Raw genomic sequence first — 26,287 nt, forward strand, 5'->3', positions numbered from 1 at the left:
CCCGGTCGATGACATCAGCCTAGATACCAACGACACGCTGGCTGGGATAAGCGATGAGGAACAAGCACAAAAGTGAATTTGGCTTACATCGTACATATGCGGGCGGTTGAGGGAGTTCGGCGTATCTAACTTTCTTTTTCTTATATCTACCACGGGTGGGCGGGAGTGTATCATGATTGTTCATCAATAACTATTCGACAACAGTCATATGTAGACTAATTTCGTAATTGAACCATTCTTTCCATGTTGGTGTGTTTCGTGTACTGTTGCGCGGTTAATTTTACGAAAATCTATCTTGCGTTAGATCATTATATCGCCATTTAAAATTTGGAAGTTTGAGTTCCACTATCCCTTCCCACCCACTCGATGGCCCATAGTTGCATTTCTCATTCAGAACCTCCTCTAACCCTGAGTATCATTCCATACCCTGTTTTCATTATGTTCCACATGGTGAACCCTTTGAATACCTATGCCCCAGGACCATGTCTAAAACAAATTCACCAATCATCCAATTTCTCACATGATGTAAACCGGCAACCGGCTCCCAATCAATTCACTCTTACTCAACTGCACATCCTTCGTATTGAAATTATGCAACAATAACCAACAAATCATGCGGAACACGAGCGTGCACCAGACGTTGTTCCGCCGTATCTCAAACTCGTTCTTCAGCAGCGTTCCTGTGCCCGAGCCTTTGTTGGCCAAAGACGAGGCAACTGGCGACGCGTGTGATGGAGTGGCCAACACCAACTTCAGAGCCTGCTGTGGATTCGCACCCCCCTCCTCTTTACTCCCGGGGCTCAGCTGCCCATTCCTCTGGTCCCGCCCCTGATAATGGGTCTGCTGTTGCTGTTGCTCGCTATTCTTGTGTATATCCAGCGATGCCCCCACTGCTGGGTCATCCTTCTCATCGTCTGACGTGCTGATAACCCGGGAGCGGATCTCGACAAAGTATTTTTTCATAAACTCGCGTTCCCTGTTCTCGGGCGGGACGTTGAGTAGGTCATCGAACGTGACGCCGCGAGTGCGTGTGGTGGGAGATGGGGGGTTTTGCGCCCCTGTGACTTGGGCTGCGGTCGTATTGATGGCGAGGAGGACCTCTTGGAGGTGTCGTCTCATCACATCGAGGACGACTTGGTTATCGATCTTTTTAGCGCTGAGTAGCTTGTCGGTTTCTTCAAGGGCTTCGTGGATTTTGTCGAGATGTTGTGGGAGGAAGTTGGTGTCTTGGTGTCGGGGGAGGTCTTGGTTGAGGCCGCTGGCAAGAGCGTTGATGGATTCAATTTCGTCAGGGAGTTTGCGTCCCTCTCTTGCGAAGATGTTAACATCTCCCTTGTCATGAGTTAGCTATCTTCTCCATTCACGGAAACATTGGAACAAAGGTTTGAGAGCGACATACAAGGATATGTTCGTGAAACTCATTGAGCATCCGTCGAAGGGAGAAAGAATTCCTGTTCCAGGGGAAGATGGAAGGATTGGGAAGGTAAGTGAAACATCGGCTCGGGATATGTAAGGTACGTCCGAGCATCCCCAATATCTCGAACGTTACTTCAACGTCATATGATTAGTGTCCTGTTGCAGGATAAGGGGCAAATGTATAGTGGGGGACGGGGGGGGGGGGGGCTTACCTGAGAATAGATGCGTCTCCTTGTGCTTTTCCTGAAGATAGAACAGCTGGGTGCTGGTGTTGCACCCGATGAGCTGCAGTGCGTCGGAAATCTCCTTGCGACTGCCAAGTTGCAGCGTCTGCAGGCTCTTTTGCTCATTGAAAGGCTGGTTCCATACCTCGTCTTCAGGTCTATTCTTCTCGCGGTAGATTGTTGGTATGTTTCCGAAACACATTTCTTTTACCTCTCTAGTAGGAATTATCCTCTCCTCTCGGAACTTATCCCATCCAGACTGTTCGAATACGAAGACGATGCCGAAGTCATCAAGTCTCGAACCTAGGAGACTATACCCATTGCCTTCGGCACGGTATTTGTTTTGGTCTCGATTTATCTCCTTCCAGTACATGCCCTGCGCTGCGTCAGTAAGCGTGCTTTTGACAAGACCATACATTTTAGCGGGCTAGAGGAAATTCTCTTGGTTTCCAGAACATATTAAGGACATCAGAGACACTGGAAGCTACTTACCAGGATAGCTGCAAGCTCAATGATATGGCATAGGGTTGTCGTAGCATAAGGCTTCTTGACCGTCGGATTGGCGTCAAAGCTCCGTTTCTTGCTCTGAACACCGACCGCCAGCGTGAGAACACCGTCATGGCTATCTGGACGTGGCATTCTAGCTTCTTTCCATATTGTGCTTTCCCAGTCGCGTGAATAACGCTCCATCTTTTGAATCGCCCCAAGGAGCTTAACCCACGATGCCAATTCGTTTTCGACTGTATGGACACGTTCACGAGACAGCCTTGTGTTGATGTCGTCTGTTAACTCGACTCTGGTATCATCGCAGCTCTGCAGACTGCCATCGATGTACCAGATGACATCATTGTCCTTGACAGGGCCCAATTTGTTGTCATTGGACGACAAGAAAATGACGGGGGCCTCGAAATTGATCTCCAGCCGAAGCTGCCGCCACCTAAATTTCCACGATGTCAACTCCGCCCATTTACCCATAACACGAGTATCGCAGTTTGGGAGCCCTCGTGCGCCGGCAATGATGGACTGGGCCAGCTGAATGGTGGCCACTATGAAGGCGACGACGGCGACGACCAAAGCCGCAAGAGCCAGCTCGTTCTCGACTTCATTCCCGTCCCCCATGGTGAGATGCTTGTGGCGTTGAGTGAGCACTAGGAGCTGGGCTCAGTCTCCTCCGCGGCGGATCGACGCGTGTGCGGCTCGGCACGCAGAACTCCAAAAGCGTTGTGGTATGTTAGGAGGGCAGATCGCATTAATTTCACGTATATTAACAAGGAGAACTCTACATCAGCAAGTCTCTCGATATCCATCGCACGAGGAGAAAAGGAGGATAAATTGAAAAGTGCGATGTCGAGCAGTGCGAGACTCTAGGTGCTGTTGACTCTGTCGCATTTTGCGGCTGAAGCGAGACTGCTCAAAAGCGCCGCTCATACAAGACAACCCTGTCACAGGACATGTTCGGTTCCCAATGGGCTATAATCACACAAGGGTCCACCAAACAACGAACAACCGAAAGCGCCCCGCACAAAGCAAACAAAGAAAACCCGGTCTACGATTCCTCTACCGAGTATACGGTTTTTTTGGTACGATTCTAATAGCTAAGTATCTTATTTACTTTTTAAAGCGTAGCGTTCTTATCCTCTAAAATAGTAGGCTGGTATGCGAACCATATTATACCTTTCGTACGAAGCTTAACATACTAATCGAAATATCGAATCTAGTCCTGGCCTCTTTTATATAGTCTAGCTAGTTTTGATAACCGCGATAACCTAATCGTTTAGTAACGGGCTATTTTTATACTAGGAAAATGTCAGGGTACGGCTAGGCCGAAGGCGATAGTACAGAGTGATGGGGAGTAATGGGCGTCCCTCCTACGTAGCACCGGGTGGTCACTGGCGGTCACTGGCGGTCACTGGCGGTCTCAGGTAGGGGTGCCCACGATGGTTCATTGATCTCTACCCTCTCTATCTTCTCGGACATCTGCCCCTTACATAGATAGCTAGAACCCGGCTGTAACGAAACCTCTAATAGTCTAGCTGCGTAAACCACTAAAGAGTCTGTAAGGGTTTGTGCTAGTAAATAAGTCCTGCTGCGGAGTCCTTTAGCAATGATATCGGGGTCTGACGTATGGAGTATAGGGCTCTGGGTAACTGAAGTATTCAAGTAGGGTAACTGGGAATAGAGTCGTCAAGGCAGTTTGCCTCACCAATGGGTTAGATTGATGCTTAGATTGATCACTGAAGTAGAGACTGTCTATCTATGAAATGCCTGGGAGTCCTGTCCCCTATATACCCATCTCTCCTTCACTGATCCCCACTTGGATATGTTGGATATGTTGAACAACCAACATATCCATTCCCTCTTATTTCTTCTGGATCATTTGGATATGTTGGACAACCAACATATCCACCCCTGTAGGTCCGTGACCTATCGGTCCTTTCCTTCCTCCGATGCGGGGTCCCGTGATCCTAGCGTCTGTATCCACCTGGCCTGCCGACGGGCCTGTAATGTTGGTTCAGGGCCAACGGTTCGTAACAGTATCCTATGTCGCGTTATTACAGTAGTTGTGGGATCGCACTGGTACTGGCATTCCGGCTACATATGAAGGTGAAGAAGGGAAGTACAGGTGGGGGGTGCAAGCTGCACAAGGGCACTAAAGTATCTCGCGTGTGTCTCACGGGACCTTAGGCGACCAATTCCGCAGTAGTCAATTCACTCTATCTTCAACACTAATTATTTCAGGAGGGGATAATCTGCAAGAGTCATTATAGCCTGCCAGTCTCAACTAGCAAGCTGTGTCGGGAGGGTTTCGCCCTCGATCCGGTAAAACTCCGGATCCGCCCCAGCTCAAGAGGAGATATCGGACGCTCCGACCTAACTAAGATTCCTTAAGAATGAATCTTGTAATATACACACCAGTATCATTAGTCTCAGATACAAAGGGTCACGTGATTACCAGCCACTAGACTTGGCCAGAAATTCTTCTGCAGATGACAGATAACACACAGAACAATCAATCCATCACAGTGAACGGTCAGATTACCGTAAGATCAAGGCCATAATAAGGTCACATTGCAAGATACATGATTATCCAACATTAGCATATCATCAATGGCTCTCTGTACTACCTGACTATTATCCTTGAGACGCGTAGTATCCCCGTTACATGATTATAAAACTAGGTCTACTATACATCGTACGTCCGTCTATTTTACGTTAGTAGCCATTTAAAGTGTCGTAAAGTAACGCTACGATATTAGTAACGTAAGGTTATAAAAGGGATACTTGTCACGCCGTGCTAGGGGTTGCAATCCTTGCCACTACGCCACCGTACCAGATGTCTTCACCAAAAGAGACCAATACCAAAGTCCCTGACTTTGGTATCTGCAACCACTTATCAATCTGTTCAGACCAGTATGGGTCAATCACGTGACAACCGTCACAATACTAGTACAACGGATCGTACGCTTAGTTTAGGGTTCTTTTAAAACGCTTAAAATACTAACTAAATAACGCTTTATTCTTAATTACCTTCCTTCTTAGTAAAAGGTGGAAAATAAGGGACGGAACCTAGGTTATACGGAAATGGGGGGAAGTGTTCAGTTATACCGTGGGGTACGTTACTACAGAGTACTATAGACATTTCCAAGACATCTGCGGCTTGCCGTCACTACTGCGAAATCCAAACAAGTTGTCCCAACCTGCAAAAAACGAGCCATGGACAATCGACATCTTCTCAACCCAAACTTAAGAAATAATGGTTTATCAGCATATTAACGGTAAGTGTTTGATTATCTTAGCATGGGAAGGGTTGACGCAGATTGTACCTTTGTTGGTATCATCCTCCGGCGTCTGGTCTCCGGAGATCTAAGATCCATCCCCTGTCCGACATTCAGGAAAGGTGGGAACCATTGCGCACATATGTCCGTGCCTGCCGGACCCCGGCCTGGATGACATGAAGGTGATTTCATGCCATTGAGCCGTCACATCATTATGTACAAACAGGCATTGTGCGACATGAATTCACTGGCCACTATGACATCGAATCTTGATGTGGGGAAAGGCTTGGCCAAACAGCTACGAGCTGTCTAACGCGTTTGTTTACCTACAGAGCTGTGTCTGAGGGAGCAGTGGGAAGGCACTACCAAACAAATCAGTGGAGATCAAGATCCGAACAACAACACTACGTCATCGGCTGTTGCTTAATTGAATTATATGTATAAGACCTCCTGGGAGTTGGACTGATCAAAATTATTCCAATTTGAACATTCCAGTTCAACATCTTCCAATTCATCACCGCAGAATTTCATCCACATACCACTATCAAGATGACAGGCAACGCCAACCCCGGAAACTTTGCCAACCGGTACGTCTTAGATCGATCCCATGCCCCAATTTACTGTCCCAACTCTAACGAAAACTTCAAGCCCCACCGAGGAGGTGCAAGCCATTGCCTCGAAGGGAGGCCACGCCAGCCACGGTACCGCTGAAGCCCCCAAGACGAAGAGTGACAACCCTGGCAACTTCGCCAACAGGTATGCGATGTCACAATACCTCCATTACTACTTTCAGGATGTAATCTAACAGATTTGCAAGACCCAAGGAGGAGGTTCAAGCGATCGCCTCCAAGGGTGGTCAGGCAAGCCACGGCGGTGGTGTCCAAGCCAGCACGACAAGTGACAATCCCGGCAACTTCGCCAATAGGTACGCGATGTCATATTACCTCTCTTTTTTCAGGATTTATGCTGACAGATTTGCCAGACCCAAGGAGGAGGTTCAAGCGATCGCCTCCAAAGGTGGTCAGGCAAGCCACGGCGGTGGTGTCCAAGCCAGCACGACAAGTGACAACCTGGGCAACTTTGCCAACCGGTAAGTGTCCCAACTGTGATCCTGCCTGTTGAATCAATGAAGCATTTCCACTGATTAAGTGTCCAGACCGAAGGAGGAGGTTCAAGAGATCGCCGCCAAGGGTGGTAAGGCTGGTTCTGTTCCGTAAAAACAAACTTGTAACCCTAAACGACTATGAATGCCCAGAGATTGTGGGGTCGAACTTCGAAACAGGTGCTTAAATGGTTCTAGAGAATCTAAGTTTGCTTTGATTTGGTTGATATACCAAAGATAGATCGATTCATGGTCGATAACATTATAACGTGCAATGCAAATATGAAAGTGAGACAAACCCATGCGTACTCAACATTCGTGTGATACACCTAACTTGGAACACATATAAAATCCCATATATTCATCTCTAGCTAACCTGTTGCAACTTGAATTGATTTCATTCAATTGGTTCATCAAAGTGTGATTAATGAAGAACTTGGTGCCGAAATAAAGCCACAATGGGGATTGTGTTCCATCTAATCAGAGAATAGACGTGTCAACCTAAGCCAGTACAATACCATCCCACACGTATATCTCCGGCCTAGCATTCTTCCTGTACAGCCCCAAGACACTCTAGAATCTATGTACTTTATCCTTCCCATAACCCAGCCGCTCCAAAACGCCCCCCTTCGTCCTCTTTCCCACAAGCGCCTCCTCCATAGCCGGCGGCCCACAAACAAAGACCTTCGTATCTTTCTCCTTAGGCATAACCTCTCTCAATAACTCCTCCGTCACATATCCTTTCCTGTAAACTGAACCCGGCACAGGGTTACTAACAGTATACGTGTACCTAAATCTCTCTGGGAACTTGGCCGCAAATTCATCAAACTCCGGCTTCAAAAGGACATCGGCGTCCGTGTTGACACCATATACAAGCGTGATTTTCGTCTGGTCGCTCGGGTTCTGCAGGATCCCCTGGATAAGCTGGTATGCAGGCGTGATGCCCGCCCCGCCTGCGATCAAAGTGATGTGTGGGTATTGGTTGGGTTTCCAGGCGAAGCCTTTTAGGGTGGCGAGGAAGCGGAGTGAGGAGCCGGGACTAAGGGAGTGCAGGTGTGTGCTTTGCTTGCCGGCGGCGTAGTGCTTGACCATGAATTCTACCACGCCGGGCTCGTCTGGAAGGGGTTTAGTAAGTGCATCGTATTTACAGAGAGCGACGGTTCATACTGGGAGAACTGATGGGTGTGTATGGCCTTACGACAGGGAATATTCTGCCCTCTGGCCAAGAGAATACCAGGATTGAGGCTGTTGAATGTTAGAACTTTGTCACTTGGTTCGGGTACGCGATCCGGCTTACAGGTCAAACCGAACCCCGCAATGTTGTCAGCTTCAGGTAGTTGAAATCGCAGGCGCTTGGTGTTGTGGTTCACTTCTTCCGAACTCTCCAGCCTGAGCGAAACATTGGCCAGACCACCAGAGAAGATCTTCTTCGGCGCTCCCGAGTCTGCATGTGCGTTGGTCACCATGTAGCGGGAGTAGAGGGCGACACCCAGCCCAGCGAAGACAGCTCCGCCGATGATGTTGGCCGGGCGCACCTGCTGTAACGATCGAAAGGTAGACATGGTAAGATTGATGAGAGGCGATTCAGCTGTCTAGTCGTTTGGTTTTTTATTTGCAATGAGAATAAATGAGAGATTTCGCAGGGGCGTTGGCTGAAGTCAAAACAAACACGTAGGACTTCGGAGGCTGTTCGGTCTCGGACAAGTCTGGGGCATCCGAAGTCCGGGATGCACTGCCTGTCAGCCCTATTAATTTTACGAGTTGTCCACTGACAGCAACGTACCTGATCCTCCGGCACGCACCCAAACCGGAGCTACAGTTCCGTTCTGGGGGGGCGATGCGGCTGGAAGCTACCTCAGATACCGGCTTACATGGCTCCGACTTGCCGATAAGTACAAGGAAAGACAAGACGATGGCATTCGCGGCAGTTTGGCCTTGATTAATATGAGCCCTTGGTTGCTCAAACCCGTATCGTGGTTGTATCTGCTCTGAGGCACGACGATTCTTCGAATTGAAGAGTGGTTACCAGCGTCTACGTTAATTTACAATCTTACGATTCCGATCAGCCCATTTGCAACCGGGGATTCCCGTGTGCGCCAATATGACCCTGCCTTCCTTTCACAAACATCCCCACATCCGTACCGTTGTAATTGCCGACTCTCTTACCGCAGGTATTCTCGATTGTTCCTGGCTTTTAGGGGCCCATAGAGAGCGACCAGAAAGCGAAGAAGCAAGGGAAAACGACCATACATCGAAGACCTACAAGCAAGAAAATGGCCTCTGTTGCCGTGACGCTCTTCTTTATCGCGATTCGCTGTGGCCAACTTACAGCTTGGCGCTCCCCAAGACACAATTATACAATTCATCGAAATGAAAATATATTATATTTCCGTTTACAGTAATACTAGATGGACTCTTTTAACATGCTGGGTATACGACAATAGGAATCATTTGACTTTACAACAGTTTTGGAAATCCGTTGTAAAACTTGAAAACCTAGTATTATTTTAACGTCTATTTTCTATGAATACTTCAAAACGACTGGGCTTCACGCACCACGAGTTCGCGGTTTCTCAAACTCGTCATCGTCCGATATAAATGTCGACGTTTGCATGTTCATCTGGTGAGGCCTGGTAGACGGTTGCTGCCACAACAGTATCTCCCCAGGGGGATATTCATCTTCTCTATCGCTCTGGATGGTCTTCGTGGTCATGCGGCTTTTGGCGTCACTCGTATTGGATCCTGGCCGCGACCTTGAATTAGAGTAGCTTTCCTTGACTTCTTTAATCAAGACGCGCAGGACTGGGATGGAGGCTGCTATTATGGTGGCTCCGGATTCGCCGACACTCCACATGATTAATAAGCCGCCATCGACTGGGCGTGTTTGTCAGCGTTGCCGATGAGATGAGTGTTTGAGGGGATTGCTTACATGCAAAGTCGTTGCTTGCTACAGTCGTTATTTGATAGCACTTGATGATTGTTATAGCTCCAGCACTACCGCACAGTTAGCCAGGCTGGATGCATCGCATGAGACAAGGCCGTCACGTACAAGATCCCCATCGACATGGCAACTGCCACGCCAATTTTCTCTTTCGGCTTCATCTGCAGGTGCATAATAATCGTCCACGGTAGCAAAGCAAGCACAAAATCCATAGCACCCGAGTAGCCTCCCGCAGCAATCCCCCAAACCACGGAAACTTGCGGATCCCAACACTTCCCCGGCAAACTTCTATCCCACGCCTTGGCAGCCGGTTGGCACGAAAAAAACAACGAAATTGCATTCGAAATCATCGCCACATTCATGCTCACAATAATCCCCCAGAGAAGCCACCTCAACCACCCATCACGCCCAGAAATCCGCAACAGCGTCAACGCAAATGAAGTCTTGCTCCACGCCGAGGCCAGAATGGCCAACGCACCCGCCACAAACCCGTTGAAGCTGATGGTGCTCCGGTTCCGCGGATCGATGTGCAGCTCATGCTTGCCGAAGCCAAGGGCGATGATGGAGCTAATGATGGAAACATGCGTCAGGGTGCACAGCCAGGAGGCGATAAGGAAGTGGTCGTCCCACCATAGACCGTTTTTGCGCGAGAATTTGCAGTAGACTCGTAGTGCTAGGAACGCGAAAGATAGGATGGTGATGGTCCAGCCAATGGTATTGATTAAGGGTCCGCGGTTAGCGCAGTCGGCAGGTTCGACGAGTTGCAGAGTCATGTTCATTTTGACGCGAATTGGGTTCTAGTTTGGTTGAGCTTGCGATCCAGGCAGCTACCGAATGTTGCCTCTGTGGTCTCACAAACGGCCATGGGATGAGACACGTAAAAATAGGGAAAGCCCATGCGCAAAACGGGAGCACGGCAGTTCTCTGGTATATATTCCATGAGGGTACTGAATACGCATTGAGGATTCCTATCGTTTCCGCATAGTCTTGGGAAGATATCCTTGCCTTACCGACAATAAGCATAATCAACCGCTGCATGAATTGTGTGAAAGTCAGACGGGAAGACAATACCAGCACATCATGCGGTAAATCCGAACAATGAATGGCTGTCGATGATCTACCACGATGAGACGGATCCACGCACACCATTAACGACTGAAATTTGTATCCCAAGTCCACCAGCCAATGGAAAACAAATGAGTTCAATGACGGCAGCTGCGATGGAACTTGTCTGAAGTTTTGACGAGGCATTCTTGCGTGGATTAGGGACGCCGTCTTCTAGAATGCGTCTGGATGCCCGCCAAGCCCAGGGCCGAAACCCAGTATGCAAAGGCTAGTTCAAAGGACGGCACTAAACCCCGCCTTCCCCACACGCTATGCAGATTCGCAAGGTCGGCTGCATTTCCATTCTCCAGATATTCCCGCTGGTATGTGTCCTGCAGTCCTTGCATCCATTATTCACCCGCGAAAAGATCCGACAAATCACATAGACGTGTCCGCGCCACGTGGGTGCAAACTTGTCGCAGAATACTGTGCGGTTAATGCGCTAGCGAGGACGATTTCGCTCATTAGTCATTAGAGGTGATGCCTGATCAAGTAAACCGTACCTAGCAATATTTGTAACTAATAGACCGCAAAAGATGGTAGGTGGGAGTCACGCGGTTATTAGAGTTGAAGCGTCAAACCCGGACCAGGCTCAAGAGTCGCAGGACGGCAGACTATAGGATTGCCACAATTTCATTAGTGTTGCGACGACTTTCTGTCTATCTATTAATTCAGCCGCTGAGCTCTTACCACGCACACAGTTTCATCTCTGTACTATCCATTATCATCTGATTTGAAGGCTCTTACACGTTATGATTGCTGTATTATAAACGAATTAATAGACCCTGTTGCCTAATCGCCGGCATTAAGTACGGCTGTCATATCTGCGCCAACCGTTCCACATGTGTATCCACCTGTATGCATTCTACATACATCCGCATTACACCATCGCTGCAACCCCTGCAACCAAACCGAAAATCAACCCCAAGGGCCCGGCCGTAACCACAGGTCCCGCACCGGTCGCTGCAGCACTGCCGCTAGCTGACGCCGATGCGGTCCCACTCTTGGCTACACTGGCGGTCTCAGTAGCAAGGGCGGTAGAAGTCCCCGTCTTTGTGGCAACTCCACTAACAACCGTCTCATTCGAAAACCCGCCCTGCGACAAAGTCCCCGTAGAAAACGTAGTATGCAGCACCAAATCCGACGTTGAGTCTATAGTCGCAGTAATCGTAGGAATAGTCACCATCAAAGTATCACTGACGGCCCCAGACGACTTGACGCCGCCCGCTGAGGTGGCCGTCGGGGTCTTAGTTTCTTCGGTTGTAGTGGCTGTTGCGGGGACGGAATCGCCCCCGAATCCAGGGAGGAATGACGGCGCGTAGCTTGCCGTGCCCGAGTACTGCGGACACCCCGGGACAGTGGTCTTGGCTGGGGCACGGCCGCCGCCGCAGTCGAGGAACGCGCAGATCTCGCCCGTACCGGGAACATACCAGATCATGCTGGCGCCGCCGTAGGTGACGGTCTCGGAGGACGTGCAGCCAGACAGGTCGGTTTTGGCTGTGATGGGAGTCGCCAACAGGGCGGCAACTAGCACTGGGATTTGGGACTTGGTGAACATGTTGGCGGTAGTAATTGCGTCTGTCCTTGGCGAATTCGGAATAAGGGCTAGTGGCGGAATAAATCAATAAGGATTGACTTGGATAATGTGAACGAGTGGAACGGTGCCGAGGCAATAAGTAACGATTGTGGTGAGGATGGAGAAGTTTGTCCCGTACTGAACAACGGGCAAGCTGGATGGTTTTATGCAAATTCAGATCACGCAAGGCACGGACAGCGACAGTGACGAAATTTCTTTGGTAGACTGGCCGTAAGCATGCTGCGCCTCCTTGGTCATTTCGGGCCTTTGGGATGGTGGCGCTTTGGCTGAAACGGCGACGCGCTTACAAGTGTGAGTTGATTTCTCACCTATGGGAAGAGGGCTCTTGCGGTAAGACGCGACTGTTTTGTTGTGCAGAAGAAAGCCATCAGCTTACGTTGATATGCTGAAGGATATGAAATGACGAGATCCGATCCTTGCTTTCCATTTTTCTGGTTCCGTGCTAGTCTGATCTCGTATACTCGACCGTAATTTACACGTAGCTAGCGGCTACGCGAGCGTGAGAAAAAAACAATATGTCTCATGTTTCCGTGTTGAAGGTAAACCACATGTCGCGCTTCCATCAACAACACTTGAAGAAAATGTCGTCATTCATCAAGTTGCAAGCAGGCCCCCGCAGTCGTCCTTCGCAACCGTCAGCCGTGCTTCACTGAATTCTGTTTCTCCATCCATTCAGAAACTACATTCGCGTACTCCTCAGGTCCGTACGGCTCAAACAGCTCTGCAAGCATCCCCTTCTTCCTGTGCACCGCAATGCCCAGATCCCGGCAAAGCAGATCATGGTACGGCATCACATCGAACACGAAATCAGGATACCGAGCACCGTTGGCCCCCGAGTACCGCCACTTGCCAAACCTACTGAAAAGCACCGTCTCGTACTTGAGTTTGTCCATCGCCTCGGCAGAAGTGCAATCCGGGATTGACGCCCCGCCGCGGAAATAGGCATTGATCCACAGAGCCTGGATATGTGCTGATAGGACGATAGTGAAATGCATGAGGAACCCAGCGAAGGCTATATCGCGGCGGGCGAGGAGATTCGGTGAGGGGGGGACCATAAAGCGGTGCAGCATGTAGGGCGTGAGGGGTGTCGAGGGGTTGATGTGGTCAGTTGTAGACATGCCCTTGTTGTCGAGCAGCGGGGCGTAGCGCTTGTTTATGACGGGCTGGTCCTTTAGGCGCGGGAATTTCTCCAGGATTTCCTTGTCGGCCTTCTCGATAAAGTCGTAGGGGTCGCTGGGCGAGGGGGCGTGCGGGATCCCCAGCTCCTTGTCGATGCCCTCAGGGAGGAACTTGATGGCGGGTAGTATCTTCCACCCAGTTGCGCAGGATAAGGCGTCTGATGAGAGCACAGTGTCGTTGGATAGGTGGACTGCGTGGGGCGATAGGTGAGTGATATCGGCAATATGGATCTTGGCCGAGCCGTTACGGACCAGTTCGAAGATATCGGTACTGTAGCTCAGGATAGAGAAACTGGATGCCGAGAACATAGCCTGGGTCCAAGGTTTCAACTTGGCGGTTTCAGGGTGCGAATCATATTTGTTCAGTCTAATGACGTCGTTACTAAGAAACCACCAAAACGCATCCGTGATAGCTCGCCCAATAGCAGTCCCATTGAAGAACGACCGAATGGCCGCATAGCCGTCCGCGAATCCCCAGATGCAAGGGCTGAACCAGGTGAAAAATCGGATAAGCACCAGTGCCTCAAGCCATCTCTTCAGTGGCGTCACGTGGGAGGGAGTAAACCAACATGGGCCGTGGCCGGAAGCGCGTATGACCCAGTCTACCTTGACGCCTTTGGTGGCGTAGGCGTATACGGCGTCCCAGGCGCTCTTCGTCCCCCCAAAGACGGTTGCGCGCTTCGCTTTGTCCAGCGTGTCCGCGTGCTGGAGGAAGTCCTTGCAATGGAAAAGCGGTGCACCGTAGGATTCCTGTCCGTCGATGTGGGGGAGGAAAGGTTGAGATGTCAGACCAGTAGCGACGACGAGCTTCTTTGCAAGGATCTTGGTCTCCTTGGGGGTCGCGCCGTCAGTGACGTCGCTTAGTACAGTCAGAATCCAACCACCGTTTTCTTGATGCTCCGCTGATTCCACTTCGTTGCCACAGCGAATCTTGTCGATGATGTCGAATTTCTCAGCGTACTTGGTCAGGTATTTGTGGCAGACAGGGCCAGGAATGAATTCTCCGGGCTTGACGCCGAATGTTTCGGTGTCCATGGGAAAGTCGGGGTACTCGTACATTCCCAGCAGGTTGTTGGTCTTGAGACCCGGATAAAGGCGGTGTTGTGCCCATACTCCACCGAGGGTTGAGCTCGAGTCAAGTACGGCCAGAGACTTCTCAGGGTCTATCTGGTGAAAGGTTTTGGCTGCTGCCAGGCCAAACCAGCCTGTTTATGGGCGTCAATTCATACCCAACATTGAATCCCCTTGGTGTTCTCTATTCTATTCACTTACCGGCGCCGATCACCACGAAATCTAGTTCTTCCATAGCTGAAAGCCTTCTTCGAATGGAACACAAGAATTTAAATGGACGAAGAACTTGCGACAATAGAATACTCAACTTCGACGAGAATGCGAGGAACCAGATATCACTCCATCTTCGAGGATATCGAGGCTCCCCTGGTTATCTACGTGACTAAATACCCCGCTGTGGGGTTTGCTCTTTCATGCACATTTGAATTGGATGTAACCTCAGATTCTGAGGTGTTCTTGGCACTGAATATCTTTTTGAATTTTGGCCTCGGTGGGAATAACCAAAGAGCCGGCATGGAAGATACAAGGGACAAGGCAGGGCTAAGAGAAGGAATGCCATGTGACACCAGTATGACAGACAGCGAACTTCAGTTACACTACAGGACGCTGGTCACTCCAACCATCCTATCGACAGGTAGTTCAAACAGGTCCTACCTGCCATTCCCTAGATTTCCTGGGGTCTAGTAGCTAGTCATCGCTTCCTTATTGAGGCAGCCTCGCACTATTGTCGTGGGAATTGAGATTGCAATCGTTACCAATGTGATATGCGTTAAATCCAACAAGACCTAAAGCCAAAACTGGTAGTACCAAGCACATAGTTCGCTGACATCGAAATCTACATGCGTCATAATCGGATCCATGCCCCAGGTATTCAACCGGATTACCCAGTTGCGATACGGGCGACATATGCAGAGTTCGGATCAGTGCCTATTACTTCGTCACGCCATCATGGGATAGTTGCTCGCTAAGCAACCACAGAGTCGTGCTTCGCGAGCTGCAATATCTTCTACCACCCCCCACATTTTGCAGGAAAATTATACGACCGCAACATCGCGTCGCTCGTTCACTTCAATATTATTCTACAGCACACACAAATGACTAATCTACAAACTCGCTATACTTATTTACCCTCGTACAACAGTAACGATCTCCATGTATATTACGTCGGGCTATTCCGCCTGAAATAGCACCACATATAATTAGTTTCATTCCTCTAAAGCCTAGGAACCATCTATTTAACTGCGATCTATAGAAAAAGTCGAGGGTGGTGCTATCTTACAAGGTTCATATCCTAATAGGAAAATAAGACAAGGCTATTATACCTTAAGCCGCTAAGATGTTCAAATTACTTGTAGAAAATGACTAATTACGTAGAGAAATGGACAGAAATGTTCTATACGGACCCTATCCCTTCAAACCTAGCCCGAATAAACTGTTCGTTACCTGAATAACTATCGGGACAGCCTAGGATAAGCGATACATGCGAATACGGCCTATAGTACCAGAAGAGCAGTTAGGAACTGATGATTTTCTCGGGAAGACGGGCCCCTACCGAAAAGGGGGCTCGGACGAATGTATCTAAGTATTTGGAATCTTCACTAGTTATGCTTCACATATAACAATTAAGAAGGAATTGCTACTGTCAGTTTCGTCAAACTATATAAAATACGGTGCTTACCAAAAGGTGGCCGATGCGGTTACTGATTTCGGGTGGATCTGTCCTGCATTAGCCTCCCGTGATTTATAATATATCATTTTGGCACTCGTCAATTTATTAACCCGTCTAGACTTCACCAAGAGTGCCTGAAATAATTGATAGGTACTTCGTTCCAGGCTTAAGAAGGCTATAAATATCCATATTTGGCTGGAACAGCATCAATTACACAATACATCCTGTTTCTGTATTTTAATTACCAATTTCCCCTTCACACACATCTATATCAACCACTCAACGGAAACAATACCATATTATGATCCCCTCCCCTCTATACACCAAACCCCACTCCCTGTCCCCATCCTTCGCCACTCCCACCTCCTTATTCCATATCCTCTCCCTCCGATCTTCCAATGCCCGCCACAGCTGGGGTCACAACCACCTCGTGTCCAAGAACCATCCTCTGCAAGACAGTCTAGACAACAACGCGGCCTTCAAAGCTCATCTCAAAAGCACGGGACCGCTTCTTGATGTGCTGGATCCCAAAGTGGAGTATATACTCGTTGATGAGCACCAGCGCAAGGCGACGATTCGGACGTGTTACTATTTGAGATCCACCGAGTCCGAGGAGGTGACGGAGCAGGATCTGATTTGGGTTTTGGCGTTTACGGATGAGGGAGATTTGGAGGCGGCGTGGAAGATGTGCACGTAAAGGAGAGTGTAGAGTTTATTGATGCGGCGGCTAGTTTGAGCGTTGGGAGTTTGATCAGGGGGGTTCATGGCAGGTTGAAAGATGATGTGATTGGAGGGATGACTATTAACGATGTTTGAGTGAATGGATGGCTGCGATAGGAGAGGCCAGATGGTTTGGTGTGGAAGAAGTCATGATCAGCAAGATGCCGAGAACCTCAAATCATCAAACTTGCGTTGCATTGGACTTGTTAGTCACTGACGGATTGTAATATCATTCAAGCTCCGCAATATTTCGTGAGATCCCGAAGACCATCATAGCTTCGTAAGAGTATCCCAAACGCCTAAACATGCTAAACCATCCCGCTTCTTTCCCATCCGCCAAGCGGCCAGAAGTGCGCAAGCCGGTCAAACCAGAATGCAATATTCAGATTATCTCCAACTCCTCGGCCTTTTCATGCTTTCCAGAGGCAAACTCCTGCGTCGTGGGGATGGCCCGTTTCTTGGCGAACTGGACGGTGGCCCACGCCGACGGCGACTCCCGGAACATGAGATCCAATTCTTCAAGATTGTGACCCATAGTCTCTGGGAAGAAGAGGAAGACGGAAAGAGGTATGCAGGCGGATATGACGGCAGGGACGAGGTAGTACTTCCAGCCGATCGTGTTGATGGCGACGGGGGTCACCATGACAATGACGAAGTTCCTTCATATATATGTTAGAATATGACAGATTGGGAATTCATGGTGGGAAGCAGTCTTACCAGAGCCAATGGTTAAAAGTAGAGATGGACGACATGGCCATGCGCAGACGAATAGGCGCGACCTCGGTACAGTAGAGGAAGTTGGCACCGAGAAAACCGATGGGGACAAAGGTGTTGTACAGGTAGATGAAGCAACCGGCGGCGATCATGGCGCCCTCGTTCTCTTTGGGGAATGAGGTGGTGATGGCGAGCATGGCCATGCAGACGGCCATTCCGACGCCGGAGACCATGAATAGGGGTCGGCGACCAAAGCGGTCAATAGTGAAGAAGGCAATGAAAGCGGACAGGAACTTCCACGTGAGGGCACCGCCAGTGAGGACTCTGGAAAGCTCACTGCTCATCCCCAGGTTGTTTTGGAAGAGGATCGAGGCGTATGTGCTGATCAAGTTGCTTCCACTACGAATGATATTAGTCATCTGGATTGAAAGGGGCTGAGGTTTTGCACTTACGACATCTGCTGGTAGAACTGAAGTAGGATGCAAAGTCCAAAACGGTAGGCGAGTTTCTCGTCGCCCATCGTAAGCAAGTCGGACAACTTCGCAGCGTTGCCGCAGGTCTCCTCGAGTGAGTGCTCGATTCCAGTGACCTCAGCCGTGACCTCCATTGAGTCGATGGGAAGGCCCCTGAAAGCCGACACGACAGCTCGTGCTTCATCGGAGCGGCCCTTCATAACCAACCACCGGGGCGACTCGGGCAGCAGGTAGATTGTAGACATCAGGATGATCGAGAAGATAGTCGCAATGGCGATTGGTGGGCGCCAAGTGACGGGACCGGTCTTGAACTCGAAGAAGGCCAGGTCGATCCAGGCTTCAAGAAGATAACCCAGACACAAGAAGGCGCCGGTCAAGACGACCTGCTGGCCTCTGTTCTTGGCTCCAGATGTCTCGGATAGCCACACCGGTACGATGGAGCTCAGCTGGCCCACGCCCAGACCGATAATAACTCGTCCCACGATGAACTGAGGCAGTCCGAAAGCCGAGGCCTCGAGAATCTCGCCTATCAACGTGCACACTCCAGAAATGAAAATCACATTTTGTCGCCCGAGCTTGTCTCCAGTGTAGCTGCACGACAGCGACCCAATCATGGCACCAATAACAAAGGTAGCGACGACGAACCCTTGAAGCGTCGACTTCGCGCTTTTCTCGGCCCCCTCTGAGTTCACCGTGTCGATCTCGGGAAACGTCTTGACCCAATCATCCTCCGTCAAGAGACCACCGACGCCCGCCTGGTTGTAGCCGAAGAGGATGAAGGACGGCGCCACAATCAAGGCGAGCTGCAGGATAACGAGACCACGCCCCGTGAGGCCGAAGTAGTGTACGTGCTCATTGGTGCTCATACTTGCGGTATTGTCGTCGGGGAAATGTGACGAGCTAACAAGTGATAGGAAGGAAAAGGCAGCGAGTTGGGGCGACCGACTGGCTTCTTAACAGGAAAACCAAAGGGTCCTGTCCTCTGGGATAGGGTCAAAAAAGACTCGTCATCGAGATTACTTTTCTCCTCACTTCCGTCAATTGATTTTTCCCATGCCCCATACCATCAATCCATGAATCCATCGCGTGTAAGGTGAGTATCCACACCCCGTAGCATGGCCTCTAGAGAGTACAACGCTGACAGAAGCGGAGACGGGGTAGATATGGGCCATCATATTGATCGTGTGATAGCCATGGAGCACGCTGCAACACGAGGGGGAAGGGGATGACAGGGGTCCTGCCAGCCCCCCAATGATGAATGACATAATTGCGAATACCGAGGTTTGGCAGGTCGGCGTGGCTCCTGCTCCATCATGAAGAGGGCACAAACATCAGGTCCCGTGCATGTCGTCGGTTGAAAGAAGGCACGCGCACCACAGAAGAACGCGGCGCTTTCTCGGTCTGATGGATATGCAAATAGCTGGGCCCGATATCCACCAGACTGGGTGCATGATTCGACAAGTGCGCCCCGACTTACAGCCAGCCGGTCCAATCCACGACTGCTAAACCGCCGAAAGTGGGAATCCAATGTCACCTCCATAGTGGACCGGGGTAAGCCATACCCGCAGACGCGCAGCAAAAAAAGGGTATGAACGTCTGCCATCCAATGTCTGCAGATGTCAGCTAAGAGAACATATGCAAGCTTTCAACCAAGCTTTTCCCGGGCATGCAGGCCCACTTCTGCGAAGCAGCGAAACTCCTTCTGACCGCAACGTCTTGGCGGTCTGTTCGAGGAAACTGCTCCACGTTTGTGGGCTGGGGGCTGGGAGAATATTCTTCCCCACGTACGTTGCCTCAGGTGTGCCTATCGTATGTCCGACGCGGTGACAATACTATTGCCGCGGCCGCTCTCCGAGGCCGCAACGGCACCAGCGAAAGTAGCGATGTGTTGTGCATGATTGTGGCGATGGTCCCAGGCAACGGTGCCATAGGATACGGTTCCCAACAAAAAGCGTGACTACCTACGGGTACTGACAACAGTCCCGATAGTGAAAGAAGCTTATCCATGATGTGACTCGACGGAGAGAGGCGAGCTGTCTTCGTGGATGCCCACATTCGGCTTTGGCAATCCCGCCGATATATGTCCCTCGCTAGTTCGTATGTAGGTTCAACGCGATTGTGACGAGATCTGATATGAGGCTAGATCTCATAGTTGCAATGCAACCCAGGGCTCCACATCTCAACAAATAAAATACAAATTACTTGCATATCAGGAAACCAGATTATTATGGATACAGCATATAGTACGTGTAGTGCAGAAGTTTCCCTTGGTGTAGCCGGCGCGGGATGACAAGCGAACCTTTTCTCCGTGGGCTCTATTGAACTTCTGAGAGCATACCATACATGTAATTGACCGAGGAGACTTTCATTGCGCCTTAGATATATGGAAACTGCCCCGGATGATCTCGTAGTCTGGGGAAAGCGTACCCCGCGAAAACGGGTAGGGTGAGGTCCCGAAAATTCCCGAGGGTTTAAATATAGGCCAGCATCGACGTCGTTCACGGCCCAATAAAGTAGGAATAAGCTTATTGGAATTCATGGTGCTATTTGAGATCCGCACCAGTTATCTAATTTGCAATTGTGTCGTAATGATGGCGTTGGAAGGAGGTGCGATGCCTTCATTACAAACTCGTGGTCGCTTCCGATTCTCTACGGGACCATACGAAACTATCGACGAATGCACGGAATGAACTAATCGCATATAAGGATAATGCTCATCAAAAAACCACTATGTAAAAAGTGTGTCTTCAGCCGGGATAATGAAAGCCGACATCGTTGGGTAATAGCATCCACCCAGCTCCGCGCCCGCGCTCAGAAGCCCTGGTCGGGTTTGGCCGCAGCGAGGGACCTGATAAGCTAGGGATGAACTGCATTGTTGGCATGATACAGATCAATTACCAATCTGTGTCTTAGAGAATTCTGGTACTCACGCTGCATGATTCCACGTTGCATCCACCGCACATTTCGTAAACTTGCATTCATCGGATTCGGGGCTCCAAGACCCAGTCATATGTTATGATGCCATCTCTACATCCCGAACCACGTGATGTCGACAATCGGGCTTCCTTCGCTCTTTAAGCAGAGTCATCGTGGCATCGGAGCTTGCGAATAGTTCGAGACGCGAACTTGCTTGCCTATGGATCAGTCATTCTCTTGGAAGAAACGGTTGTGTCGAGGCATATTTGATGTGTACCTAACGGGTCATTTAATGGCTTATCGTTCGACAAGATTTGCGCTGTCCGCTTCGCGTCTTGGAACTATGGTTTTCACTATGAGATGCGGCGCTTTTTTATTTCCTTACTTGAGCATGTTTAGTATGAAAACGAGTACATTTTGCACCGAGTTGGAAATCACGTTGTTCCTAAACCACGGGCTTCTAAAGTCGGGTGTCTTGGAACGATGTGGATCACTGAAGTTGGCTGGTCTCAGCGCAAAGAGGACCCGCAACTGGTCCTGTTCCACCCACTTGTGCCCGGTCCATAATGCAGCAAATAATATCTCCTCGGATTATTATTTAAGCTATCCTTGATAATAATTTCGTCCTGTCTCCGCTTACGAGGATGTAGCTGATCTTAATAGATAGTCGCTTCCTATACTATTTCTTAGCGGTTCGTGGGTAGTACCCTATAGAAAACATCCTTAAGCTTACGTTAAGGTCCTTTATAATTTGCTAGAGAAGTAGAGAGCATGTTCATGTAAGGAAAGAGCCGTTGTGGCGGGCCGGTCTCAGCTGACAAGCTGAGTCGGGAGGGATTCGCCCCGATCCGGTAAAACCCCGGAACCGCCCAGCTTAAGAGGAGAACTCGAGACGCTCGCACCTAGTTTAGATTCTTCAAGAATCAGTCTTGCAATATACGCACCCATACACTGGCCTACTTCTAGCTACCCTTTGCACTACCTGACTATTATATTGTGAGACGTGTGGTATCCTCGTTACAGTTCAGCCTCGGTTCGTTAGATTCCTTTACTCTCAAAGAGGCGAGTTATGTATACAGGACATAGTTCCTTACGTTGTCCAGTATTCTCTAGATTTTCTATAATACTAGCCTTTAAATTACCGGAGGGGTTTAAAAATTACATTGTCTATTATTAGCATGGACTATAAGTCCTAATTGTTCTGACATACTATCTCGATCTTCGATATGACTGTACGAATATTCTGTGCTGCATTAGAGTCGTTTTTCGAGGGTGTAACGAGGATACCACACGTCTCACAATACAATAGTCAGGTAGTACAAAGAGCAACTAGAATAGGCCAGTGTATAGGTGCGTATATTGCAAGACTGATTCTTAAGGAATCAAAGTTAGGTGGGAGCGTCTCGAGTTCTCCTCTTAAGCTGAGCGGTTCCGGGGTTCTACCGGATCGGGGGCGGAACCCTCCCGACTCAGCTTGTCAGCTGAGACCGGCCCGCCACAACGGCTCTTTCCTTAGAGGAGCGGATTAAAAACAACACTTAAGCTTACGAATTGAGTCGTCCCGCTAGCGAAGCGAAAGCATATCTAAAGATCATTGTATCATCAGAAAGATTAACGTATTTAGGCTTCTCTGTAAGGGTTACGTGCGGCTCTGTGCCAGCGAAGGTGACTACGATTAGCTGTCACGGAAGTCAATTCCAAGAAGTGTCGCGTGTTTGGCCCTTTTGAGGTGCTCAATCTCCGACAATTATCTGATCGCTCGGCGGCGTCTAGCCACAGCCACACTGTTCCTTGACCTCACACTCTCTCCCTATCAGAACTAGATCCTGATAAATAGTGGCGTTGTCTATTACGTTAGCTACTAACTAGCTCTGCCTTTAGCCCTTCTTCTTCAGCTAATGATTCCTTCTGTTCATTATACCGTTAGAATTGTGCGCGTCTCGCCTTTAGGTTAGCATTAGTGGTTTCGAGAGCCGTAGACATGTCTTGAGTTAGGATTATATACCTAGGGCATAGCGTTCTAACTTCCTCTACAGTGAATATTTTACTGGCCCTAGGATTCGATATAACTCCAGGTGGCCTAGATGGAAGTTTCCAGACTATAATAATAGATTAAACATAGTAATAGAGTCTAGGTATAACGTACCCCACAAGCAAGTTGGCCACTGTTTCTTGGCACCGTACGAACAACCTTTTAATTAACATCTTTACACATACCAAGATGGGATCGAATTGGAAAGAAAGCGACATGATTCTAGCGTGTCAGGCGCTTCAATCGAAACCCGAATTAAGCATCCGACGCGCTGCCCAACTCTACAATGTCCCTCGTACAACTCTAGCTAACCGAAAACGCGGACTACTATCTCGACGCGATACTCGACAATCTAGTCATAAGCTTACGGAATCAGAAGAGTTAGCGGTCGTACAATACATACTTGACCTAGATTCGCCATAATTTCCTCCCCGGCTCCATGGTGTTGAAGCTATGGCTAACCGACTGCTCCGTGACCGTGGCGCTGGACGCGTCGGCGTCAACTGGGCCTCGAACTTCGTACGACGACAACCAGACCTTCGGACGCGTTTTAATCGAAGAATCGACTACCAACGAGCCTATTGCGAAGATCCTGACGCGTGTCACGGTGAGCACAATTGAAGAGTCAAAACACTCTAATGCACTGTATTGACTTAACGATTCTCGACAAGGAAAGAAAGAGAAACTAAAACAGGCTGGCTCACATCTGAGGATCTTCAATCCCGCCTTCAGATGGCCAGTGCTCCTACGGGTCCACAGCTAGTGGGTTTCGTGGCATCGTGACACCGGCCGTCACATTACCCACTGCTTTATGCCGAAGCGACCCCGCGAGGCGTCTTACAACCGCTTATGCCTCCTTGTCTTTCGATGCCCCGTAGCCAATGCCTTGTTATCGTCCTTATGGGCATCAGCTTCCCTATTCTCTTCAGCAGCCTTAAGCCGCTCCTTCAACCGTACCGGTGGACCAGGTGACTCGGGATACTTTTCGTGGAATTGTCTTAATGCCCCCGGGGCATCACGGAACCCTTCCGCTAAATACCATTCGTCATCCTTATCATAGCCACTCCATTGGGCTTGATACTCTAGCTTTCCCCGGTACATCCTCGAATTTCGAATAAAATCGACTGTCCATTGCTGGTTTCCGTGAATCACCTCGGCCGGGGGTTGCTCCTGGGCTTGTCCCGGTAGCGGGTCTGAGGCCGCCTTCCTTAGACGATCTGCATGAAGTACATCGTGGACTTCCATTGTCTCGGGGAGTTCTAACTGGTACGAATGCCCTTTCTTCTGCAGAATAGAGAAAGGACCAGCGTTCTGGTGATCTAGCTTCACGCTTGGCCGATCCGTAGCCCACCCTTTCTTTGACACGTATACCTTATCGCCTGGCTGAAAATCTGGCTCTCGCCGCTTTTTATTTGCTTGCACAGCCTGCCTTTCTTGTGCCTTTTGAAGTCCCTGTCGTGCGTATTGCCAGGCCTGGTAAGCTCTTTTCATAAATCTTTGAGCTAGCTCATTGTTCAGCCGTACCGTTGGCGAGTCTTCTAGTCGTCTCTCTTTATCACTCCAATCATAGGATAACCTTGGAGTATGGCCGAAGACAACTTCGTATGGCGATAGCCCAGTACTTTCGTGTGGCAATGTATTGTGTGCAAAGTCGATTGCTGGAAGGTGGTCACTCCAGTCGTCTTGGAAGTGGTTAACGTAAAACCTCACGCGTTGGTCCATCCATTGGTTCATAATCTCCGTGTTACCGTCTGTCTGAGGATGTCCTGCGGTAGATAGCTTCTGCTTGATATCCGCTCTTACACATAGCTCGCTGAAGAAATGAGAAATGAACTGCGGTCCCCGATCGGACACGATTGTTTCCGGAGTTCCAAAAATAGGAAACATCCGTTCATAGTATCGTCTCGCAAGAACTTCCGCTGTATCATTCTTATACCCAGGTATAGAGACTACCATCTTGCTAAGACGGCAAACGAAGACCCAGACGTAGTTGAATCCTCTTACATCCTTAGGCATATCTTTTCCATCAACAGAGATATGTTGCCAGGCCCGATCGGGTATTGGTAGGGGTTTCAGTAAACCAGGGGTCTTGTCTCGGAATACCTTATTTCGCCTACAGTTCGTACAGTTACGCAAGTACTGCTCAATATCGGAAGACATCTTTTCCCAGAAGTATCGTCCTTGGAGGAGCTTCTTCATCTTAGTCTTGCCCAGATGTGCAGCGGTCTTCGAGTCATGTGCTTCGCGTATCAGAGATGTCCGAAGATAGTTCCCCTCTGTATCGTTCGCAGGGACGTATAAGCAGTCCCCTACCGTACGGAGATTACCGTCTTTTGTTTGCATCCGATTAGTCCGCATGATAGCGTCGATGAGCTCGTGTCCTCGCAACAGAGCTCTTGTTTGATACTCTTGTTGTTCCTCGGGGATCGAGACGTTGCAAGCACTAATACTCCGCAGATGAGCGATAGAGATAAGTCCTGTGGCAACAGAACCTACTACTAACTCCGGCTTGATCAGAGTTTGAGTACGATACTCTCTTTGTTTATCCTTGACTGTAAGAACATCTTCGTTCTTTCGGGACAGGGCATCAGCAGCCACGTTATCCTTGCCCGGACGATATGTAATTATGAAGTTGTACTCTGAGAGTGTCTGGTACCACGTAGCTTGGCGGGCTTTCAGTACTCTCTTCGTCGAGAAGTACTCTAGTGCTTGGTGATCTGTAATAATCAGATAAGGAGATCGGAGGCCCGTCAACTCGGCGCTCCACCATTCCAGTGACCGGACAATTGCCAGCATTTCTTTGTCTTGGATCGGGTAGTTCGTCTCCGCAGCGTTCATTGTCTTTGAAAAATAGCCAACGGGATGATAGAATCCATCGCTTTGTAGCTGGTTCAACACTCCTCCAACGACACAGTCCGAAGAGTCCGTCTCAAGTCTTGTGTCCCTAGAAGGATCATAGTGGCAAAGGACTGGTGCGGAGAGTAGCATCCTTTTTAACTCTTTAAATGCTGTCTGTTCTTTCGTGCCTATATGAAACTCTGTTCCTTTTCGAGTTAACAAGGTGAGTGGCCGAGCAATTCTACCAAAATCCCGTATGAATCGACGGTAAAAATTGCAGAATCCTAAGAAGAACCGTATTCCTTGCAAGGATCTTGGTTGCTCCCAGTCTCTAACTGCGGCTACTTTCTCAGGGTCCACTTGTATCCCGTTGGTCGATATAATGAATCCAAGGTACTTAACGCTCTTCACCCGGTATTCAGTCTTCTTAATATCTCCGTGTAAGCCTGCAGCAGATAATCTTTCGATTACGGCTCGAACATGCGCATCATGATATTTTTCGTCTTCGGACTAAAT

At 49.3% G+C, this 26,287-nt stretch overlaps 8 protein-coding genes across 8 annotated transcripts; 2 read left to right on the forward strand and 6 right to left on the reverse strand.

Moving 5' to 3' along the window:
• Window positions 1-257: 257 nt before the first annotated feature.
• On the reverse strand, window positions 258-3,019 carry BCR38DRAFT_402491 (uncharacterized protein). The gene is made up of 4 exons (XM_040857773.1): window positions 2,133-3,019; window positions 1,629-2,016; window positions 1,400-1,548; window positions 258-1,332 (listed from the first exon to the last, which is right to left on the reverse strand). The coding sequence occupies exons 1-4, from the start codon at window positions 2,757-2,759 to the stop codon at window positions 517-519; spliced, it is 1,980 nt and encodes a 659-aa protein (XP_040710053.1). The 5' UTR covers window positions 2,760-3,019; the 3' UTR covers window positions 258-516.
• Window positions 3,020-5,805: 2,786 nt separating this feature from the next.
• Window positions 5,806-6,701, forward strand: BCR38DRAFT_117482 (uncharacterized protein). Its single transcript, XM_040853436.1, has 5 exons — window positions 5,806-6,003; window positions 6,065-6,172; window positions 6,234-6,341; window positions 6,399-6,506; window positions 6,573-6,701. Exons 1-5 carry the CDS (start codon window positions 5,966-5,968, stop codon window positions 6,631-6,633), a joined length of 423 nt encoding a protein of 140 aa, XP_040710054.1. The 5' UTR covers window positions 5,806-5,965; the 3' UTR covers window positions 6,634-6,701.
• A 390-nt stretch (window positions 6,702-7,091) lies between these two features.
• On the reverse strand, window positions 7,092-8,080 carry BCR38DRAFT_490640 (oxidoreductase NAD-binding domain-containing protein; the record flags this gene model as incomplete). The annotated part of the gene is made up of 3 exons (XM_040864543.1): window positions 7,092-7,633; window positions 7,686-7,763; window positions 7,816-8,080. The coding sequence occupies 3 exons, from the start codon at window positions 8,078-8,080 to the stop codon at window positions 7,092-7,094; spliced, it is 885 nt and encodes a 294-aa protein (XP_040710055.1).
• A 1,213-nt stretch (window positions 8,081-9,293) lies between these two features.
• BCR38DRAFT_451083 (uncharacterized protein) lies at window positions 9,294-10,437 on the reverse strand. Its single transcript, XM_040861440.1, has one exon. The coding sequence runs from the start codon at window positions 10,236-10,238 to the stop codon at window positions 9,513-9,515; it is 726 nt and encodes a 241-aa protein (XP_040710056.1). The 5' UTR covers window positions 10,239-10,437; the 3' UTR covers window positions 9,294-9,512.
• Window positions 10,438-11,150: 713 nt separating this feature from the next.
• On the reverse strand, window positions 11,151-12,318 carry BCR38DRAFT_451084 (uncharacterized protein). The gene has a single exon (XM_040861441.1). It carries the CDS (start codon window positions 12,119-12,121, stop codon window positions 11,444-11,446), a length of 678 nt encoding a protein of 225 aa, XP_040710057.1. The 5' UTR covers window positions 12,122-12,318; the 3' UTR covers window positions 11,151-11,443.
• Window positions 12,319-14,769, reverse strand: BCR38DRAFT_402501 (uncharacterized protein). Its single transcript, XM_040857774.1, has 2 exons — window positions 14,611-14,769; window positions 12,319-14,543 (listed from the first exon to the last, which is right to left on the reverse strand). Exons 1-2 carry the CDS (start codon window positions 14,642-14,644, stop codon window positions 12,796-12,798), a joined length of 1,782 nt encoding a protein of 593 aa, XP_040710058.1. The 5' UTR covers window positions 14,645-14,769; the 3' UTR covers window positions 12,319-12,795.
• Window positions 14,770-16,379: 1,610 nt separating this feature from the next.
• Window positions 16,380-16,775, forward strand: BCR38DRAFT_490644 (uncharacterized protein; the record flags this gene model as incomplete). The annotated part of the gene is made up of 1 exon (XM_040864544.1): window positions 16,380-16,775. One exon carries the CDS (start codon window positions 16,380-16,382, stop codon window positions 16,773-16,775), a length of 396 nt encoding a protein of 131 aa, XP_040710059.1.
• A 405-nt stretch (window positions 16,776-17,180) lies between these two features.
• BCR38DRAFT_355807 (general substrate transporter) lies at window positions 17,181-18,851 on the reverse strand (the record flags this gene model as incomplete). Its single annotated transcript, XM_040856982.1, has 3 exons — window positions 17,181-17,457; window positions 17,516-17,911; window positions 17,965-18,851. The coding sequence occupies 3 exons, from the start codon at window positions 18,849-18,851 to the stop codon at window positions 17,181-17,183; spliced, it is 1,560 nt and encodes a 519-aa protein (XP_040710060.1).
• Between the last annotated feature and the right edge of the window lie 7,436 nt (window positions 18,852-26,287).

This window comes from Pseudomassariella vexata (assembly GCF_002105095.1).
Source record: "Pseudomassariella vexata strain CBS 129021 chromosome Unknown BCR38scaffold_23, whole genome shotgun sequence".
NCBI classification, from domain to species: Eukaryota; Fungi; Ascomycota; class Sordariomycetes; order Amphisphaeriales; family Pseudomassariaceae; genus Pseudomassariella; species Pseudomassariella vexata.

Coding starts and splice junctions, on each gene's coding strand:
- BCR38DRAFT_402491 (XM_040857773.1), bottom strand. CDS start 2,759: ATGGGGGACGGGAATGAAGTCGAGAACGAGCTGGCTCTTGCGGCTTTG. Junction 1,549..1,628: donor GGAGACGCATCTATTCTCAG/GTAAGCCCCCCC, acceptor ATGACGTTGAAG/TAACGTTCGAGATATTGGGG. Junction 1,333..1,399: donor AGTTTCACGAACATATCCTT/GTATGTCGCTCT, acceptor ACTCATGACAAG/GGAGATGTTAACATCTTCGC.
- BCR38DRAFT_117482 (XM_040853436.1), top strand. CDS start 5,966: ATGACAGGCAACGCCAACCCCGGAAACTTTGCCAACCG. Junction 6,004..6,064: donor CCCGGAAACTTTGCCAACCG/GTACGTCTTAGA, acceptor GAAAACTTCAAG/CCCCACCGAGGAGGTGCAAG. Junction 6,173..6,233: donor CCTGGCAACTTCGCCAACAG/GTATGCGATGTC, acceptor CAGATTTGCAAG/ACCCAAGGAGGAGGTTCAAG.
- BCR38DRAFT_451083 (XM_040861440.1), bottom strand. CDS start 10,238: ATGAACATGACTCTGCAACTCGTCGAACCTGCCGACTGCGCTAACCGC.
- BCR38DRAFT_451084 (XM_040861441.1), bottom strand. CDS start 12,121: ATGTTCACCAAGTCCCAAATCCCAGTGCTAGTTGCCGCCCTGTTGGCG.
- BCR38DRAFT_402501 (XM_040857774.1), bottom strand. CDS start 14,644: ATGGAAGAACTAGATTTCGTGGTGATCGGCGCCG. Junction 14,544..14,610: donor TTTCGTGGTGATCGGCGCCG/GTAAGTGAATAG, acceptor GCCCATAAACAG/GCTGGTTTGGCCTGGCAGCA.